This window comes from Drosophila hydei, unplaced genomic scaffold (genome assembly GCF_003285905.1).
Source record: "Drosophila hydei strain 15085-1641.00,03,60 unplaced genomic scaffold, DhydRS2 tig00008130-arrow-arrow-pilon, whole genome shotgun sequence".
NCBI classification, from domain to species: domain Eukaryota; kingdom Metazoa; phylum Arthropoda; class Insecta; order Diptera; family Drosophilidae; genus Drosophila; species Drosophila hydei.
In genome coordinates this window covers 777,385-796,624 of record NW_022045839.1, presented here as the reverse complement: position 1 = coordinate 796,624, position 19,240 = coordinate 777,385, and the positions used below count along the sequence as shown (strand labels likewise).

The 19,240-nt window shown below is 38.3% G+C and overlaps 8 protein-coding genes across 13 annotated transcripts in view; 6 read left to right on the top strand and 2 right to left on the bottom strand.

Moving 5' to 3' along the window:
• LOC111599992 (guanine nucleotide exchange factor DBS) overlaps window positions 1-1,241 on the top strand; it is a 45,572-nt gene extending 44,331 nt beyond the window's left edge. For 2 of the 6 annotated variants that reach the window (XM_023315890.2, XM_023315891.2), the window contains exons 17-18: window positions 566-692; window positions 850-1,239. In XM_023315890.2, coding sequence (XP_023171658.2) covers window positions 566-692; window positions 850-953 — 231 coding nt within the window. In that variant the 3' untranslated portion in view covers window positions 954-1,239. Of the gene's footprint in view, window positions 1-565; window positions 693-849 lie in introns of all 6 variants that reach the window. The other 4 variants (XM_023315887.2, XM_023315889.2, XM_023315892.2 and 1 more) reach the window with 4 other exon arrangements.
• A 1,625-nt stretch (window positions 1,242-2,866) lies between these two features.
• Window positions 2,867-3,827, bottom strand: LOC111600031 (ribonuclease kappa). The gene is made up of 3 exons (XM_023315947.2): window positions 3,631-3,827; window positions 3,412-3,531; window positions 2,867-3,165 (listed from the first exon to the last, which is right to left on the bottom strand). Exons 1-3 carry the CDS (start codon window positions 3,697-3,699, stop codon window positions 3,067-3,069), a joined length of 288 nt encoding a protein of 95 aa, XP_023171715.1. The 5' UTR covers window positions 3,700-3,827; the 3' UTR covers window positions 2,867-3,066.
• Window positions 3,828-3,943: 116 nt separating this feature from the next.
• LOC111600030 (josephin-like protein) lies at window positions 3,944-5,160 on the top strand. The gene is made up of 2 exons (XM_023315946.2): window positions 3,944-4,445; window positions 4,503-5,160. Exons 1-2 carry the CDS (start codon window positions 4,195-4,197, stop codon window positions 4,825-4,827), a joined length of 576 nt encoding a protein of 191 aa, XP_023171714.1. The 5' UTR covers window positions 3,944-4,194; the 3' UTR covers window positions 4,828-5,160.
• Window positions 5,161-5,392: 232 nt separating this feature from the next.
• LOC111600123 lies at window positions 5,393-6,568 on the bottom strand. The gene has a single exon (XM_023316088.2). The coding sequence runs from the start codon at window positions 6,469-6,471 to the stop codon at window positions 5,668-5,670; it is 804 nt and encodes a 267-aa protein (XP_023171856.1). The 5' UTR covers window positions 6,472-6,568; the 3' UTR covers window positions 5,393-5,667.
• Window positions 6,569-6,661: 93 nt separating this feature from the next.
• LOC111600122 (zinc finger protein ubi-d4) lies at window positions 6,662-9,680 on the top strand. Its single transcript, XM_023316087.2, has 3 exons — window positions 6,662-7,351; window positions 8,118-8,384; window positions 8,448-9,680. The coding sequence occupies exons 1-3, from the start codon at window positions 6,919-6,921 to the stop codon at window positions 9,236-9,238; spliced, it is 1,491 nt and encodes a 496-aa protein (XP_023171855.1). The 5' UTR covers window positions 6,662-6,918; the 3' UTR covers window positions 9,239-9,680.
• A 688-nt stretch (window positions 9,681-10,368) lies between these two features.
• LOC111600124 lies at window positions 10,369-11,364 on the top strand. Its single transcript, XM_023316089.2, has 4 exons — window positions 10,369-10,681; window positions 10,747-10,988; window positions 11,043-11,153; window positions 11,220-11,364. Exons 1-4 carry the CDS (start codon window positions 10,559-10,561, stop codon window positions 11,362-11,364), a joined length of 621 nt encoding a protein of 206 aa, XP_023171857.1. The 5' UTR covers window positions 10,369-10,558.
• A 450-nt stretch (window positions 11,365-11,814) lies between these two features.
• On the top strand, window positions 11,815-15,266 carry LOC111600121 (presequence protease, mitochondrial-like). The gene is made up of 2 exons (XM_023316086.2): window positions 11,815-12,637; window positions 12,695-15,266. Exons 1-2 carry the CDS (start codon window positions 12,066-12,068, stop codon window positions 15,204-15,206), a joined length of 3,084 nt encoding a protein of 1,027 aa, XP_023171854.1. The 5' UTR covers window positions 11,815-12,065; the 3' UTR covers window positions 15,207-15,266.
• Window positions 15,267-15,475: 209 nt separating this feature from the next.
• Window positions 15,476-19,129, top strand: LOC111600062 (presequence protease, mitochondrial). The gene is made up of 3 exons (XM_023315992.2): window positions 15,476-15,555; window positions 15,860-16,461; window positions 16,522-19,129. The coding sequence occupies exons 2-3, from the start codon at window positions 15,890-15,892 to the stop codon at window positions 19,046-19,048; spliced, it is 3,099 nt and encodes a 1,032-aa protein (XP_023171760.1). The 5' UTR covers window positions 15,476-15,555; window positions 15,860-15,889; the 3' UTR covers window positions 19,049-19,129.
• The last annotated feature ends 111 nt before the right edge of the window (window positions 19,130-19,240 follow it).

Sequence of the window (19,240 nt, the reverse complement as noted above, 5' to 3'; positions counted from 1 at the left end):
CTGTGAAATGCTTAAATTATATACTTCTTCAGATATATATTTTAAAACTTGTTGAAAGGAAAAGATATACTCGTGGAAAACTCGTTTGAACTACGAAAGTAGCTCTAGCTCTATCTCATAGATCCAAAGGCCTTGCATACAGATAATCAATTATATAAAAAATATACAAGTTCTAGATATGAGAGACGTTCACTTGTCCATGTTTTAGACCTTTCTCGTTAGAGTAGGCTAAATATAGTTTATGAGTTTATGCATTTAGTTTTGTTGTTAAACTTGATATTTTGTTATATGATTATTATTTCATTTAACATTATATATATATATATATTTAAAAATATTTTAATTATTTTTTAGTTGAAAAATATATTTAACAAATTTTAAGAATTTAATTTGCTCTTTGAAGGTTAATTGCAAATAGTTAAATACTAAGAAGTTTAACAACCGCTTTAAGCTTGAGTATATTAACAAAAACAATTGCCTGCCCTAACTATTTACAACTTTATATATATATATAAACTGAATGCTTATGCTAACCGAATAATCAATTGTATAAATTTCGATGCAGGGCAGTAAATTCATTGCCCTGGCTGATTATACGGCTATGGGTCACTCGGAAGTTTCGATGCGAGAAGGCGAAGCTATCGAGCTATTAAAAGTGGGCTGTGCCGGCTGGTGGTACGTGCGCGTCTTAGGTAAATTTTTCCCTAAATGGCGCATGCTTTACGAACTGCATGATTTTACTAGATATCTATATATATATATATATATATATTTATATATATATATATGTATTCCTATATATAGCGATATTTATATGTTAATAACATTCGAAATTTAATTTCTGAACAGATACCAATGCAGAAGGTTGGACCCCGGGCGCATATTTGGAATCGATCAATCGAAAATCGTCAAGATCATCGAGCTGTAATCAGGAGCGAATAATACAAAAATAAATAGCTAAAATCAGGAACTTATCTCCATCTTCAAATCAAAAATCAAATGAAGTCGAGCTGCTTGACGTCGAGTTTTCAAAACTAAATCTATCGCCTTTTAAAATAGATAACAGTATTTGAGCTTTTTCTACTTGAAGTCCCACTCTATATATAGACACACTCTATATATAGACACACGCACTTTCGGAATCTGATCAAACTAAACCTTCAAAAATCTCCATTCTGAATCTGAATAACCCTCCATTTCGTATCTTTGGCAAACGTGTAAATTGTGGATAAACAAAAAATAAGTAAAATATATTAAATACATGCACTATGTGTGTTAGTATAAAGTATTTCTTGTTGTTAATTTAAATCTAAATAAACATGCAAATATTTATATTTATATATATATATATATATTAATATTAAGAACCTATGGCTTATGTATGTATGTAATTTGCTAGTTTCTAGTCCATTTTCATCGCTTTTATGTATTGATGTGCGTGCGCTCTATAGTATTTTGAGGACTGTTACAATGTTTGTTAAGGACAACTTGTCGAATACTTCTTGAAACTTATTCATATTTTAAAATACAACATTCGTCTATCTATATATATATATATATAAATATGTTTATTAAAGTACGCCTAAGTATGTTTAATATATGCATAAATAAATATTATATATAAATAAATATTATTATATAAATAAATATTATTTCTGTTCATTGATGTGAACTGGCACGAATCTTGCTTACCATAGACCTTAGATATAAGGAGATGATAAGTCACCAATCAGTGGAATACATTGGGCCACATAAAACAATCCAGCTAGTCGCTTATGGGCTCGAGAATCCAGTGCAGCAGTCCAGGCTGTTAAGAAGGCTGAGAAGACAATAAACAGAATGACCTACAAATATAAGCCTTAACATAACTATAATAACTAAAAACGTATTAACACTTGTATTCCCTTTTTAAAACTGATGTAAAAGAGTTTCACTTACATTGGCCATCTTCAGAAATAATAAACTGAACCAAGCTTAAGCTCTCCGCAGCTGCGTAAGTTCTTCTGCTCAATGCAGAGCTTCCATCTATTGCAATAGACGTAATATTAAATGAAAACCTTGTTTTAATTGACACTTATCCAATGGCAATATTTAAAAGCAGCTGAGCTAACACACTCTGTTTTCTTATATGAAGACTAAAGGCACCAAAATTAAATCAATTTAAATTCTCATATGCTCAGAATATATTTTTCTATAATATTAGAAGCAGTTTTAAACGGAAAATCGCTATGGCCAATTTTGCTTCATTAGAAAAATAATAATCCAAGAACCAAAATAGTTGAGATATTTGAGATATCTTCGACTGGAATCGTGGATGACAAACTAAAGATATGTAAGCAGATCTTATAATATCTACATATTCCATTATTTTTGACAATTAGTTAATAATAATTAAATAATGCTTGCTTTTTAAAAGAACAACTTCAATTCAATCCAAATTTATTTCCGGTCTTTGTACGCAGATTTCGTCACGAATAGGCAACATGTTAATGTAGTTCAATATATATATATTTATTTCGTAGATATTAAACAATTTGAACAAATATATAGATGACAGACACCCCAATAATACCTCAAAGCTAACGATAACTTTTCAATACAGGCATCAGGTTGGAAATACATGTTTTACAATCGATTTAACTGATGTACAATTTGAATACAGATTAACTCTGAGATTGTTTTAACTAAAGGCGGAACTAGATGATACAAAATTGTTGCACTTGCTTTACGAGTTTGGACCGATACAGAGAAAGAGTAGAACTAAGAAAGGAATGTGATTATCATGAACAAAACAATTGTATTACGTACATATTTATACATACATTTTACTTAAATAGTATCATATTCAATTCAATTTAAACTTTAGCAACAAAAACTTTGGGGATATTATACAGTAAATAAACAAATTTCTTCAACTTGAAAACATTTCAATACTAATTGTGGTTAGTTGCGATCAGCAGCAAAGCCGACTGCACACAAGTTACATTTTGTTGTTGTTTCTTCTTTATGGATTGTTACTCCGCACTCAAGCAAAGCAACATTTATTCTGAAGTTGAAGCGCAGATTTTAGTTGGCAGTTACTCTGCTATTCATGTAGAACTGTTGCGCAGAGAGCAGAAGAGTCAAAACGTAAATGCATGCCGCAATCCAGCAGTTGTAGGCATTCTGAAAAAGAGAAAATTAGTTTAGTCATAACAACACAAAGTATGTACGCATGTATATATGTATGTATGTATATATACCAAATACACATATATGCATCTCGTGCTTGATAAAAGTATCAACAGTTTTTTTATCAGCATTCTGAGGTCCTCACAATTCTCAAGGGATGGTAAAAATATGCATGTACATATTTATCTACACCGTTACATACATACATATACACATGAATCGACATTGACAAACACCAACCTGATTGTATGCACTATTCGCTGCTGTATAGAATTCTTCTAGGGTTTTGTACTCCTCCTCGAGTGGCAAATCCTCAATTAATGCCACACTGTGTATGTAGAAAAACAGACCCATGAGCACCTACAAAAACAAAACAGATTATTATGTGAATATTTTGGTCTTGTGACTGTCCCGTATGACCCCACAAAACAAACCAAATTCACCAGCACACCCACTTACCAACTGCACAATGCCCCAAACGGAGATAATCAATCCGCATAGGGAGCATTTCGGACCACAAATTTTCATTTTGCTAGCTTCGTTAAACGCTGTTCGACGGGTTGATGTAAATATGTTCCTTTTAAATTGGAATTCGCGTCGATAGACTTTTTTCGCAGAAGCTAGCAAATGTCAGGTGAAAATCATGTGACAGTTTGTGGTGAGTTTAGTGTGACCAAGTGGAAATATTTATAATATACCTCAGGCTATGATGAAATACTAAAAATACTGCATGTAAATTAAACAAATATTGGTCTTTTTATAAAAAAATTATGAATGTATTAATTATGTATGGAAATCTATTTACTTAAAAACAGTTTTGAAGTAATTTAATTTGGTTTCGACAAGTGAACAAAATTACTATATTTCTTTTCTTGGGTCGTAACGTGTACAACATACCAAACAATACACACACACACACAAATATATCCATACATGCATTCATGTAAACATACTGTCAATAAAGAAAAATCTTGTTACCAAAAACATTAACTATTATTACTAAAAGCATAACAAAAAGTATCTATGCCAACGTCATCGGTTTACCACGAAAAGCAAATGAGGCAACTGTGTGCCTTACATGCACTCAACAATCTCTTTCAAGGCGATCAATCTTATACCAAAGAGGAGCTGGATGATATATGCAACAACCTGAGTCCAAATGTATGGATTAATCCACATCGCTCTGTGCTGGGGCTTGGAAACTATGATATTAACGTTATAATGACTGCGCTGCAAAAACGGAACTGTGAAGCCATTTGGTTTGATAAGCGGAAGTAAATATCAATATTTTATTGAGCTGTAATCTATTCTAAATTTGTAATACCCCTTAGGGACCCTTCCATTATAGACCTGGACTCAATTGTTGGCTTCATCCTGAACATTCCATCTGATTATAAATTCGGAATAATAACTTTACCATTGCGCAGGCGACACTGGATAGCTGTGCGACGCATTGGGAACTCCTACTACAATTTGGACTCGAAACTTCGGCAGCCGGAACTGCTCGGTAATGAGGCGGATATGCTGCAGTTTTTACGGGAACAGCTCTCCGATGAGATACAGCAGCGGGAACTGTTTCTGGTACTCGAGCAGCGAGATGGCGAGGAAAACGGTCAGCGTTGGATCAAGCAGACCTCGAGAAATGCCGTTGTCTGACCAGAACAGCCCGCTGTCTACTCTAGTCAATATAGGACCTATGCTGAAGAGATTATTAAAGCTCAATCAAAAATTTACTGTGTGAAAAGTAAGGGAAATAACTCATTCTTTCACAATTTACATATAGTTAATGGCAAAGGTACAATTTGTATTTGATCAATGTTCACGGTCAATCGAAGATGTTTTAGATTAATGCAATTCTTTTTTTTTGTGTAATATAAATCTACGGAGTTGGAGTATTGTGGATTAAGGCAAGAACGGATTATCAAGTATATAATGACAATTGTTTGATTGAGCTTGGCTTAAGCTAAATAAACTTGTATACAAATTCATCTATATTGTTTATTGATTTGATAATCGAAATCTCAATAATCTTTGTATATATTCAACTAATTCTAATTGAACAGTCAATGGATATTATCCAAGCTACAAATTTGTGCATAAATAATTTGTTATTTTATAATGGTTTTTCGATTTCTTGTGTGTAAAGGCATTTTATTATTAAAATATATAAATACAATAACTGCACTGTAGGAAAATTTTATAATAAAACATTTATAAAAGTTTTCTGTAAAATATGGAATGATTCAAAGTTCCTTCTGTCTATATAAAATATATATTCGAGGCAAATTTGGACTTAGACTAAAGACAATGACAATGCGAACTGTTTAAACAGATTTGCTTCTACAATTGGACGGATATGTTATATACTATTCGTTCGGAGATTCGAAGTAGACCGCATTTATGGACGTGCATTCGTGAAAGACGCACATTCATTCGGAGATTCGAAGTAGACCTCATTTATAGACGTATATTTGTGAATATACGAGTCTTGTGCACTTAGATGTCCGTTTGGATGCTGCCTTGGGCTGGTGCTGTGGGTAGACGTGCTCCGGGCTGTGGGCGGCGCGGACGACTGGGTTCTTGGATGAAATACGAAGGCTGCGCGGGCGCCGAGGATGGTGCGGTAGATGCTGCAGCTGCAGCCTGACTCTGATAGTAGTCATCGCCGTATTCGCTTACTTCTCGGTTGCTGATTTCGTTGAGGCGCTTGTAACGTTCGCGGCGTGCTTCCACCAGATAGAGTATGCCTGCGGGCAACAGCATGACGGCACCAACTACGGCCAGGGCAAAGGACCAGCCCATGTCGTTGTTTTGCCAGCCAGGCATCCAGTCACGCGAATCGCCCTTGGCTCCAAAGATAACCACAGCAATGAAACCGAAAATAGATGCCAGCACCTGGCAGGTGCCAATTGTGAGCAGCAGCACCATATAGCGGTCGTCATCGCGAGATGTGCGCAGGAAAGACAACGTTAGGGGCAGGGCAAGCAGGCACATCACAAAACAGAGCGTTGCAAACAGCTGAACTGCTATATAGAATCCGGGCAGCAGAAAATCGTGTATTATATAGTATTCCTCCTCAAAGACCCACATGCAGCCCGTGAATTCGGTGTCGTAAAATCGATGTATGTCCTGGAAGTGATTGAAGCACACCTCCCATAGACCCAGATTCGTGAAGCGTGGATTATGCAGACGCCCATCGGTCACCAGCCAATAGGGCGTAGCAAAGGCAATAACAAAGAGCAGAAACGAGACTGTAGATATGCCTAGGGCAACTCGTGTGCTGCGATTGGAGGCACCCATTGCCTGCGCTTTTTTATATTTACTTTAATTCAAAATCGCAACAAACAAAACAAACAAACAAACGGAATTTTTTAATAAATAAATGAGAGCTAACTAATACAAAAAAATATTGAGTCAGTAACACACAAAACACGCCCCGGCCAGTGTGACCAAGTTTTCTGGTAAAATTAACTTGATTTGCAGCGTTGCCACATCGGTGGCAGAAACTGTATACGTATGCGACAACCCTGCAGAGTCTCTTGTTTTGTGGCATAAAAACTTGTTTGCGAAAGCAAACGAAGAAAAAATGTGTGTTTCTGGTGTTTAAATCAGCTTGGATTGCCGAAAATTATAGCCACACACAGTTCAAGCGCGTTCTTCGTTTGTTTATTATAGTAGTAATTGAATACGCAATTGTTTACAGCGGGTGCGTCGCGTTGCATTTACACTAACGCCGACGGTAACAATATGGCTTCCGAAATCGCGGTAGTAAACATTGGAAACTTTGAAAAGATTCAGAACTTTTTAAATGATACCGCATACAAGGAGATACTCGAGAACAGCGAGAACTTCAACACGCGGTTGTGCATCGAGCGGCGTCTGCGAATGCCGTTCCTCGATCCTCAGACTGGCGTCGCACAGACGCATTGCGCTCTCTTTATGAAGCGAAAGCAGCGGATGCCCGGCTTTCGACATGGCCAAATCTACACGTATCCTTCGGCACGATGGCGCAAACCTAAGCGCCAATATTTACTTAATCCACACCATAGCTACCGCGCCTACCAGTATCGGGAGCACCATCTGGCTCATCAGCACCAGCATCAGCATCAGCATCATCACGTGCCACCATCGGGTCCTGGAACGGTCAGTGCACGTGATCATCACCAAGCTGAGAGTGCAGGTAGGATTTCCAAGAAACACATATATCACAAACACACACATGCATGCAGGCATTCACCCAAACACACACATGCATCCAACAGAAGTTGTAGTAAAATCAATAAATCTCTTACAATTGTTTTTGCCTTTGTGTTCAGTCACATCCTCATCCACCACCAGCGCCCCCACCTCTGCATTGTGGTGCTCAACTCTTAAAACCACCAACTAATAGCAAAAAAAATTCAAAAGTGCAAAAGTATGTGATATTCTGTAAAGTTAATAAATGTTTGAGCATTTAATTAAAATGCATTAACATTTAATTACAAATGTGAATATATCATTAAAATGTTAAAATTCAAAAAAACATTATGCAAATGTATGTACAAATTTGTATTTATTTAATTACCAACTCAGTTAGTTTATTTAAAATAATAGCCGTATAATATATATTGTTTAAAAAACTATTAATATTATTTTAACTGAATTTCATTCAAATTGGCCCACTGTTCAATTAGAACAGCTAAACATGTGTGAGGCTTTATGAAGCTGCACATTCTGTACATGCATACATATATATAAATATAAGTGTGTGTGTGCGTATTGTTGTACGTGTGTACACAGCGCGTAACCACCCCATAAGAAAATGCTACAAGCATATTTACAATGCTTATTGGGGGCTGATTTATATATTGTCATTGTATGCTTGCCTGTATGTGTATTTGCAAGCACGCATACATACATACATAACCATGTTTACATATATTTATTTGTATTTTACATTGTTGCAGCAATTGCGGCTACAGATGGCAATTCTATGGGCGCGTCAGGTGACAATGATAGCAAGGACTCTCATGCCAATGCGGAAAAAGATTGGTTCCATGAGGATATGGACTCATCGCATTATCATCATGCCGATGACTATGAAGACGACTTTGACTCTGACAATGATTTCGACGAGTCGTATAGCAGTAGAGGAAAACGCAAGCGAGGCTCACGACCCCGCCGTACAAATGCAAATGTGGATGGCACACCGAAGCGGGGACGCAAAGGTGGCGGTAAGAAACACGTGTGGCCTAATTGTATTGTCAAGTGCAAATTTAAACGTTTACTTATTGCAGGTAATCGTCGGCGAAATGCAGCTGAAGGTGATACACCTGATCGACGGAGACGTGGCGCTGCTGGCAATAATGCAAATACCTCCGCTGCAGCTGCAGCAGCTGCCGCGGCTGTGGCACACGCTGCCAGCACTGCGGCGGCAGCGGCAGCCACTGGACTATACACAAACCACTCTAACTCAGCATCACCAATTCCCATTATTGACGAGACCTCACAGTCGGCTCTGGTGATGACGACAACTCTACCTTCATCGTACGATAAGTCTTCTCTCAATGATGGTGGCGCTTCAAACGATTCAATCCCTTTGGCCACGATGGCTAGCATGGCTAGCATGTCTACAACGACCACTGCTAATCCAACTATATACGCAACTGTAAATGCGCCACCAGCTAATCCATTGGCCAGCCCCAAAAAGAACAAGCTACGAACGGAGCGTGAGGTGGCGCAGCCTTCGCCGTATTGTGACTTCTGTTTGGGCGATCAGCGTGAAAACAAGAAAACCAATATGCCCGAAGAGCTAGTGTCTTGCTCCGACTGTGGTCGTTCTGGTCATCCATCATGTCTGCAATTTACGCCCAACATGATCATATCGGTGAAGCGCTACCGCTGGCAGTGTATTGAATGTAAATATTGCTCGATCTGTGGCACCTCCGACAATGACGATCAGCTGCTGTTCTGCGACGACTGTGATCGCGGCTACCATATGTATTGTCTGTCGCCGCCTTTGGTAACACCGCCCGAGGGTTCTTGGAGCTGCAAGCTCTGTATGGAGGAGTTCCACAAGCACAAGTAAAATACAATTATCAATTTAAGAGAGAACAAAGGCGTCGGTCGGTCGGTCGGTCGGTTGGTCGGTTGGTGGGTCGTTCGGTCGTTATAATTGTAAATGTATTTTTTATGTTTTCACTTACATGCAGCTTTCGAAATTACGTATGCCTAATTTAATTTGTCATTTAAGTATTCCTTAGTAAGTCTTTAATCTTATGTACCTATATAATTTAATTTTTTGTATTCGAAACTACGCTTAAAAGGACCGCCCCAAGTATTCTAAGTATTCCCAGACTTCCGAGCTAAATGAATTTACATGGTCATCAAGCAAATTCAATCCTTGTCGTAACATTTATTTACAAATTTTTTATGTAAATCTTATGAAATAATCTATGAAATTATAATTAACGTAATACCAATAAATACTGCATGCCTTTTTGCATATCTCACTGGGTCGTTTCTCAAGACAAGCAATATACTTATATTGAACATAATGAAAATACGTTTTCTATAAAATATACTCGAAACCTGTATAATCTTGATTATATATATATATATATATATATATATATATATATATATATATATATATATATATATATATATATATATATATATATATATAATAATGTAGGATATATAATATTATATTATAAAAGGTCTCAATTTGATTTTATTCAAAATATTTAAAGTTATTCAAGTTTAGCAGGTGTTTTATTAATTTAAAATTATTAATTTAAAATTATATTTTAGCTAAACTTTTTATTTTTTAAAATCAAAATTAAAAATTATTAAATAGTTATAGGATATAACATTGGGCCGATGACACGATTGTATCATAAAAGTATATTAATTTTAATATTGAAAATAATATATATATATACTTAAATAATTATATATTTATATATATATATATATATATATATATATATATATATATATATATATATATATATATATATATAATACTTTAGTTTGTCGCAAAAGATAACTTTTTAAATATTGCAAAATATAGCTCAACCATTTATATTCAGTTTTTATTTATAACTTTAAATTGAAATTATTTTTAAATTAAAATTCTAAAATTAGCTTTAAATTCTAGAATACTTCTGCCTACAGCAAAAAGTTGGGAATTTAACACTATGCAATGCCTCGGGTTAGTTTGTGTGAAAGCCTTTCACAACTCCAGGTGTCAATTGGCTCAGTTCAATGTAGCTCAACAAGTTGGTGATTGTTCTTACAAATAGGTGCGATTAGAGTTCTAACAGTTGATTGTTAATTATGAAGGTGCAACTCAGTTGGCTGCAGTCGCCCAATTGCCGGCAGTTGCACTTAGTCTCTTGATATGCGTTGCTTAGTGTGGTACATCTCGCTGCTGGCTCTGCCGAGCTTGGCATGGTCTGCTCAGTTGGGCGGACGATTCAAACGTTTTCTCATCTTTCCACGTCAGGCGCCCACCAGACATCAGGTAAATCGTAATTCGAATTGTACCGGAGATGAATTGCGTTTGATTGAGCTTTTTTATTTCTTTAGTTTATTGTTGGCATAGGCATTCCGGCTGATCTGTCCTATGAATCTTTGATACTGGGTCACGTACTTAAAGCCGAGTTCTTTCTGCCCTATAACGCCAGCGTATATAGACAAAATCCATACTTACCCGAATATAAACACAAAAATATTCCCATAAACCTTCGGGACGAGCTGCGACTGTTGCAAAGGCAGCCAAGCGAATTGCGTTGGCAGATTTACGCATACATCGAGCACATGTTAAATGGGTGAGTAGTAGGTTAATAAATTATATATATAATATATTATATATATAATTACAGTTATGGCTATAATGGCCACGAGTGTATGCTGCAAGCCATTTGTGAAGCGAACACAATTCAATTTTCGAAAGACTTTAGCGTCTTCCAAGAGCTGCTGCATGTGTTGTTGGCGTAAGTTGTTGTTGTTTATTGTCTATGATATTATAAATTAATACAAAAATTTATTTATGATCACAGACCTTCCACGTCTCTGAATGCAGCTGCTCCAGAGGCATATGACTTTATTTCAGCCGAAAAGGTAAACCCAAAGTCGAACAACTGTGAGATATACGATTGTAATCTAAGGCTACTCGATTGGTTTTCTCAAGTTATGCGTATTTGAAATATTTAATTTTTTAATAAAATTACAAGTATTTTGCCAATTTTACTTGACAGCTTAAGCTCTTTTACAATTATTTTAATAGCAATATTTAAAAGTTTCTTAAATTTCTCAGACAAATTTGTAGCCAATGCAATGTTCATTGACTTCAAAAGGCTTAACGTTTCTCTTAGCTAAATCTATACTCTAAATCAAAGTAAATCTGAGCAAAAGCAAAACAAAAATAAAATAAAAAATATGGTAAATGGAAGAAAAAAGATAAAGAGTTACGTGGACTTTTATAAATATTAATTTTATATTATAAAATGCTATAATGGGCTTTAGTATATAGATATTTGGAAAAGTATAGTCAACAATTTCTATCAAATTTTATTGCCATTAAAGGAAAAGAGGAGAAAACGATTTGATAGAGAGATATTAAATTGACACGAGGAAAAATAACTAAGATTTCCATGACATATATTGATTAGAACTGGGGAATACTGACAGGCCGGAAAATCAAATATTATTTAGAAGCTTTCCGAACCACAGATTCAGATAGTTCTCAATTTGTAGTTTTATAAAATTTTGAATTTGAATTTATTGAACTCTTTCGAACATCTTATTACAAATTTTCCATTAATGTTTAATTTCCGGCTTAAGTAAATATATAGTGCATTAGAATCCAGTAACTAGAGACATTTAGATTACCTATCACTAGCGCAATGCATCGATCAGTGAAGTATTTGCATGGAGTGCCGCGATCACTGTGCAGGGCACTGCATGAAACGGCTGTTACCAGAGCTTTGTCCTTTTCGGTCGAGGATATTGTGCGGCTTGTTGAACCGACAGCCGATGCTCTGTATCATAGGGAAAGTCTACAAGTTGTCACAGATCGAGACTATAAATATAAGGAAGGCCAGAACTATCATGGATTCCAGTGTGAGCGAGTCGAGTATATCTCAGACTTCGATCTAACATCCCACACGCTGCGGCATATGGAAACGGGCTTGGAACTGTGGTACCTCAATCGCAATGATACTAATAATGTTTTCTCAATCAATTTTCGGACGCCTCCTGTCGACTCGACGGGCGTGGCGCATGTCCTGGAGCACCTGACCTTGAATGGCTCAGAAAAGTATCCGGTTCGCGACCCGTTCTTCAAGATGCTGAATCGTTCGGTGGCGACCAATATGAATGCGCTGACTGGAGCTGACCTAACGGTTTATATATTCTCCACCAGAAACGAGACGGATTACAGAAATATCCAGCGTATCTATTTAGATTCAGTTTTTAGGTAAGACCTATGACTCGCTTATGACAGCTGAAATGCTTAAGCTTCTCGCTTTTCCAGGCCCAGTCTATTGTATATAGACTACCTTCAGGAGGGCTGGCGATTCGAGCACAAGAACGTGCATGATAAACGATCAGAGATCATTATTAAAGGCATCGTCTATAATGAAATGATTGGAATATTTTCAGAGAACTCTAGACTGTTCAGGAAAGGCCTCGTGAGCAACTTGTTACCTGAACTGGCCTACAAATACACAGCCGGTGGAGATCCACTGGAAATACCCAATTTAACGTACTTAAAATTAATTGAGTTCCATCAGAAATATTATCATCCGAGCAATGCGCGCATTTTCTGCTATGGCAGCTTCGATATAATGGATACCCTGGAGTTCCTCAATGAGGAATACCTGTACCACTATGATTACACAGACCCGGCGTATAGCCATGTACCTCTCCATCCGCGTTGGTCGTCCCCACACTATGCCCACTTGCCATGTCGACTGGTTAGCCGGGGCGCTCCCAAGGACAAGCAGAATCAAATCGGCTGCGCGTTGCTGATGTGCGATAGAACCAATGTGCAGGAGGTCTTCGAGCTGAATGTGCTAGCGGAGCTATTGATTCGAGGCCCTAACTCGGCCTTCTACAAGGGCCTGGTGGAGCCGAACTTCTCCGGTGGCTTCAATAGGAATACGGGCTATTACTTCACCAGCCGAGATACGTACTTTGCTGTGGGGCTGCAAGATGTAAGCGCTGCAGACTTCGACCGATTCTACGAGCTGTTCCAGCAAACGCTGCACAAGACATTCATAAAAGGTTTCGATCCCAATCATGTGGAAAGTGTGCTGCATAAGCTGGAAATGTCTCTCAAGCATCAGACCGCTGACGTTGGTAATACTCTGCTGTTCAGCTCGATGGCACTGTGGAATCATGGCGGTGATGTCGTTGCCAATCTGAGAGTGTCGGAAATGTTGAGGCTGCTGCGTGCCAAACTATCGGAGAATAAATACTATTTGCAGCAAAAAGTTGAACAATATTTCCTAACAAATTCACACAAGCTGACATTGACCATGTCACCAGATGAATCGTATGATGAGAACTTTAGGGAAGCCGAGAAGAAGCTGATAACACAAAAGCTTAGTGAACTTAGCCCAGGTAGTTTGGGGAAGATATATCGGAATGGGATTCAATTGGAGGCGACTCAAAAGGCTAAAGAAAATACAAATGTTTTGCCCTGCCTCTCGCTGGAAGACGTTGATGAACCAATAGGGCATCCTCAGTTGACGGAGGAACTCATTGATAACGTACCCACCCAATTGTGTGCGGTGCCCACTAACGATATCACCTATCTGAATTGCCTTTTCAATATTACGTCTTTGAGTCACGACGACGCTATGCTCGTGCCGCTGTTTTGCAATGTGTTCAAGAACATGGGCACCAGAAACCATGACTTTCGGGAATTCGACAAGATGATTCTCTCAAAAACTGCCAACTTTGACTTTAAGGTGAAAGTGGTCGAAGACGTTGAGCACGGAATGTCTTATAAAATTGGTTTGCTGATGACGACCTACGCTCTGGACAAGAATGTAAAGGATATGTTTGCGCTGTGCGAAGAGTTACTCCTGAATTTCAAGCTGGACGACACAGATCGCCTGAAGATGCTCATTGAAAACTACATTTCCAAGTTATCTGTGGGCATCGCAGTTTCCGGGCATTTGTATGCCATGCTGTGCTCCGCTGCACTGGTCAGTGACGCTGGTCAGCTGAAATCCCATTTGTTAGGCATTGATCACATCGATTTTATGAAGAATTATATTGAACAGAATAGTATAGAAGATATACGTGACAGATTAAAAGATATTGGCTCGAAGGTGTTTAGCAAGAGCAACATGCGTGTTGCCATCAATAGCTCAGAGGATTTTCAGCCAACCGTCCTGGAACACTACCAGACTTTCCTGCAAAACCTGCCAACGTTCGAAGATATGACTGAGACGAGTAAACTGAGGTTGTTGGAGCCAAGTTTCCAACATTATGTAATGAATGTTCCCGTTAACTACTGCGCAAAATCATTCTTCGCTGTGCCATATTTGCATGAAGATCATCCCGTATTGCGTGTGATTGCCAAGCTCGTATCGGCCAAGTATCTGTTGCCTGTGGTGCGGGAGCAAAATGGAGCTTATGGCACGGGCGCGAGAATTGGCTATGATGGTCTCTTCCATTTCTACAGCTATCGTGATCCGCACTCTCGAAAGACCTTGGATATATTTGACAAAACTTACGAATGGCTCGCAGCTATGAGTGATAGGCTGGATCACCAGACACTTTTTGAGGCCAAGCTGGGCGTGCTGCAGTTGCTCGATTGGCCAACAGCACCTGGTGAACTTGGCATTGATTACTTTATACTAAGAGTCTCGCATGAAGACTATTGCAAATATCGTTCTCGCGTTTTAAGTGTAACTGCCGATGAGGTACGCTCTGTGGTTCATAAGTATTTTAAAGAAGAACCGCGTCATGTTGGTAAATGTATTTTAGGGCCGCAAAGAGAAAGAATTCAGTCCCAAATAGAGAACGTTTGAAATGAATGTTAAATTATCTTAAGTTATCTTAATGTCGTAAATAAATGACGCATGCACAGAAGAACATTTAATATAATTGTTTGATTTAAGTTCCATGAAATTATTTTAATTAAGTTTGGCCGTTGAATGCGATTTTTTAAGTTAAATGGCTCGATAACAAACTCTAATGCTCGGTTAAATGAACCGAATCGGTATTTTGTTTGGGATAAAAATATACAAAAAATACTAAGATCGATTTGTCTTATGCAAATAAAAGTATATCGATAGACTTCAAGAATATTGACTGCTGGTAAACTCATAAGTAGTGTGCAGATGACGAAAGTTTAAAATATTGTTTTTCTAAGAATTGGTAAGTTGTAATAAGAATAGTGCAAACTGAAATTATAAACCTTCAAAATGAGTGTTTGGAATTTCAATCAGAGTGTCAGTCAAATCTGTTGTGTACAAAAAAGCACTCAATATAAATTAAGCAAACACTCATATATATACAGGCACATATTTTTATATGCATACATGCAAAACGTAATGAATGCCGGCTGATGTAACTAAAACTCGTGTCGTGTTTTATGTTGATTTTTATTTAATTCATGCCGCTTGATGTGTTGATTATATCTGGATAACATCTGCAACTTGTATTGTGTACCTATTTATAGACTCGCACTTACGAACCAACAAAATAAAATATGTTCCCACGTCTGCAATGGCTGAAGGCGATGCCGCGCGCCCTTCGGGAGCTGCCGGGTCAAACGTCCAAACGATCTTTCAAGTCATTCGCCTTCAACGAGACCAAGAGAGGCGCCAGTACGGAATCGGAACCGGCGTTAAGTAGCGGAATACCACATATAATGGGAGGTCGTAATTACAAATATAGTGAGGGCCAAGTATATCACGGCTTCCTGTGCGAACGTATAGAATATATACCCGACTTTGAGCTGGTCTCATGTACGTTGCGGCATTTGGGCACGGGGACGGAGTTTTGGTACATAGATCGGAATGATACGAATAATGTATTTTCCATTAATTTTCGTACCACCCCATTTGATTCGACGGGGCTGCCGCATATATTGGAGCACCTTGCGTTATGTGGTTCCAAAAACTTTCCAGTTCGCGATCCATTCTTTAAAATGCTAAATCGTTCGGTTGCAACTTTTATGAATGCCATGACTGGCCCGGATTACACGCTATATCCATTCTCAACCATGAACGAGGTGGACTTTAGGAATCTGCAAAAGATCTACTTGGATGCGGTGTTCAGGTAAGTTTCATATGAAAAATAATTTTTTAATTTACTTAACTACTTTTTACTGTATTACAGACCAAATTTGGCGTATTTGGATTTTCTGCAAGAAGGCTGGCGTCTAGAACACAAGGAATTAAGCAATAACAACTCTGAGCTTGTTATCAAAGGTGTCGTCTATAATGAAATGAAGGGAGCCTTTTCGGAAAATTCGCAGGTTTTTATGCAAAATCTGCTGAACAATATGCTTCCGGATCATACGTATGGCTACGTATCTGGTGGCAATCCACTGGAGATTCCCAAATTGACCCACACGGATTTGGTTAAGTTCCATCGCAAATACTATCATCCAAGCAATGCGCGCATGTTCTGCTATGGTTCGTTTGACGTAATGAAAACACTCGCATTTGTCGACAGTGAATACTTGGCCGAACATTCGTGTATAGACGATTCCTATAGCCGTATACCAAATCAAAAGCCTTGGTCGCAGCCACGCAATGTACACATTCCTAGTCGACTAGACAGTTTGGGTGCCACCTTCGATAGACAGAACCAGATAGCTATCGCGCTGCTGATGTGTGATTCGACCAATATACAGGAAAGTTTCGAACTGAATGTACTATCCGAAATATTGATTCGTGGCCCCAACTCGGCTTTCTATAAGAGCTTAATAGAGCCAAATTTCTCTGGAGGCTACAATCAGAGTTCGGGCTATTCGTCGGATTGTAGGGACACATATTTCGTTGTGGGCCTGCAGGACCTGAAGGTTGAAGACTTTACAAAGTTTAATGAGCTATTTGATCAAACTGTTCATACAACTATCGAAGAAGGCTTTGAAGCTCAGCACATTGAAAGCATTCTGCACAACTTGGAATTATCATTGAAGCATCAGAGTCCTCACTTTGGTAATGCTTTGTTATTTAACTCGACGTCTTTGTGGAATCATGATGGTGATGTTGTCAGCAGCTTACGAGTTTCGGAAATGATTGCCCAGCTGCGCTGCAGACTTAAGGAGAACAAACACTATTTCCAACGGAAAATGGAAAAGTACTTTGTAAACAATACTCATAAGCTAACACTAACAATGTCACCGGACGAAATGTATGAGGAGAACTTCAAGCAGGCTGAGGCTGAGATGTTAAAACAGAAAGTCAATGCGCTCGATTCCGAAAAGCGACAAGAAATATATGAGAATGGCATCAAATTGGAGTCTTCTCAAAAAGCAAAAGAAAGCACGGATGTCTTGCCGTGTCTAACGCTGAATGATGTTAAGGAACCACCCAAACTACCGATGATAGAAACGAAAACTTTCGCCGATGTTCCCACTCAGCTGTGCAAGGTGCCCACTAATGAGATTTCCTACTTTAAATGCTTGTTCAATATTACTGGACTAAGTCGAGATGAACTCATGCTTATCCCATTATTCAGTAACGTCATTAACGACATGGGCACTGCCAACCACAATTTCCGTGAATTCGACAAGCTCGTTCTTTCCAAAACTGCTGGCATTGACTTTAAATTGAATTTCGTTGAGAATGTAAAGGACGCAAAATCGTATCAAGTGGGCTTAATGATGACCACGCACGCTCTCGACAAGAATGTGAAGGATATGTTTGAACTGTGTAAGGAGTTGCTGCTTAATTTCAAACTTGACGACACGGATCGCCTGAAGATGCTCATCGAAAACTACATTTCTAATATATCAGTTGGAATCGCCAGTTCCGGTCATTTGTATGCAATGCTAAGCTCCGCTGCCCTGGTCAGTGATGCTGCCCAACTGAAATCCCTGTTATCGGGAGTTGATCACATTGATTTTATGAAGAAGTATGTCGAACAGAACAGTACAGAGGAGATCCGAGAAAGATTAGTTCATATTGGTTCGAAGGTCTTTAGCAAGAGCAACATGCGTGTCACCATCAATACTTCAGAGGCTTTTCAACCAACTGTCCTGGAGCACTACCAGACTTTCCTGCAAAACCTGCCAACGTTCGAAGATATGACTGAGACGAGTGAACTGACATTGTTGGAGCCAAGTTACCAACATTATGTAATGAATATTCCCGTTAACTACTGCGCAAAATCATTCTTCGCTGTGCCATATTTGCATGACGATCATCCCGTATTGCGCGTGCTCGCTAAACTCATATCGGCCAAGTATCTACTGCCTGTGGTGCGGGAGCAAAATGGAGCTTACGGCGCAGGTGCCAAAATTGGCTCAGATGGCATATTCGCATTCTTCAGTTATCGCGATCCGCACTCTACGAAGACACTGGATGCCTTTGATAACACCTACGATTGGTTAATGGCGGAAAGCAGTAAGCTCGATCAGCAAACAATATTCGAGGCCAAATTGGGTGTACTGCAGCAGCTGGACTCGCCCACTGCACCTGGCAACATTGGCATCGATTTCTTCCTCTATGGCGTTTCGCAGGAGATGTTTGTGAAATATCGATCACGCGTGTTGTCCGTAACCGTTGACGAGCTGCAAACAGTTATTGATAAGTACTTTAAAGAGAAACCAAAACACGTTGGCAAATGCATTTTAGGGCCCACCAACGAAAATTTAGAACAGGAAACTAAACTGAATTGGAAAATCATATCTTAATTGTCGCGTATTACAAATTGAAAATTTTGACTGTATATATATACATACCTATAAGCTACAACATTTCACTTATTTCTATTTTATATACGTTATTCTGCTATATAAGTTTTTGTGTTTGCCAACGAAAGGAGTTGATTCTATGTTAACACTAATTAAAGCAAGTTGTCTTTGTTAAATGTCTTTCTTTACGAC

Bases quoted from the DNA above. Each gene is read 5' to 3' on its own strand.
- LOC111600062 (XM_023315992.2), top strand. From the start codon at position 15,890: ATGTTCCCACGTCTGCAATGGCTGAAGGCGATGCCGCGCGCCCTTCGG. The intron at 16,462-16,521 runs GTAAGTTTCATA...ACTGTATTACAG, and splicing joins TACTTGGATGCGGTGTTCAG to ACCAAATTTGGCGTATTTGG.
- LOC111600123 (XM_023316088.2), bottom strand. From the start codon at position 6,471: ATGGGTGCCTCCAATCGCAGCACACGAGTTGCCCTAGGCATATCTACA.
- LOC111600124 (XM_023316089.2), top strand. From the start codon at position 10,559: ATGCGTTGCTTAGTGTGGTACATCTCGCTGCTGGCTCTGCCGAGCTTG. The intron at 10,682-10,746 runs GTAAATCGTAAT...TTATTTCTTTAG, and splicing joins AGGCGCCCACCAGACATCAG to TTTATTGTTGGCATAGGCAT. The intron at 11,154-11,219 runs GTAAGTTGTTGT...TTATGATCACAG, and splicing joins CTGCTGCATGTGTTGTTGGC to ACCTTCCACGTCTCTGAATG.
- LOC111600122 (XM_023316087.2), top strand. From the start codon at position 6,919: ATGGCTTCCGAAATCGCGGTAGTAAACATTGGAAACTTTGAAAAGATT. The intron at 7,352-8,117 runs GTAGGATTTCCA...ACATTGTTGCAG, and splicing joins TCACCAAGCTGAGAGTGCAG to CAATTGCGGCTACAGATGGC. The intron at 8,385-8,447 runs GTAAGAAACACG...TACTTATTGCAG, and splicing joins GCGGGGACGCAAAGGTGGCG to GTAATCGTCGGCGAAATGCA.
- LOC111600121 (XM_023316086.2), top strand. From the start codon at position 12,066: ATGCATCGATCAGTGAAGTATTTGCATGGAGTGCCGCGATCACTGTGC. The intron at 12,638-12,694 runs GTAAGACCTATG...TCGCTTTTCCAG, and splicing joins TATTTAGATTCAGTTTTTAG to GCCCAGTCTATTGTATATAG.
- LOC111600031 (XM_023315947.2), bottom strand. From the start codon at position 3,699: ATGAAAATTTGTGGTCCGAAATGCTCCCTATGCGGATTGATTATCTCC. The intron at 3,532-3,630 runs GTAAGTGGGTGT...TTGTTTTTGTAG, and splicing joins TTTGGGGCATTGTGCAGTTG to GTGCTCATGGGTCTGTTTTT. The intron at 3,166-3,411 runs GTTGGTGTTTGT...TCTCTTTTTCAG, and splicing joins CGAATAGTGCATACAATCAG to AATGCCTACAACTGCTGGAT.
- LOC111600030 (XM_023315946.2), top strand. From the start codon at position 4,195: ATGCCAACGTCATCGGTTTACCACGAAAAGCAAATGAGGCAACTGTGT. The intron at 4,446-4,502 runs GTAAATATCAAT...AATACCCCTTAG, and splicing joins ATTTGGTTTGATAAGCGGAA to GGACCCTTCCATTATAGACC.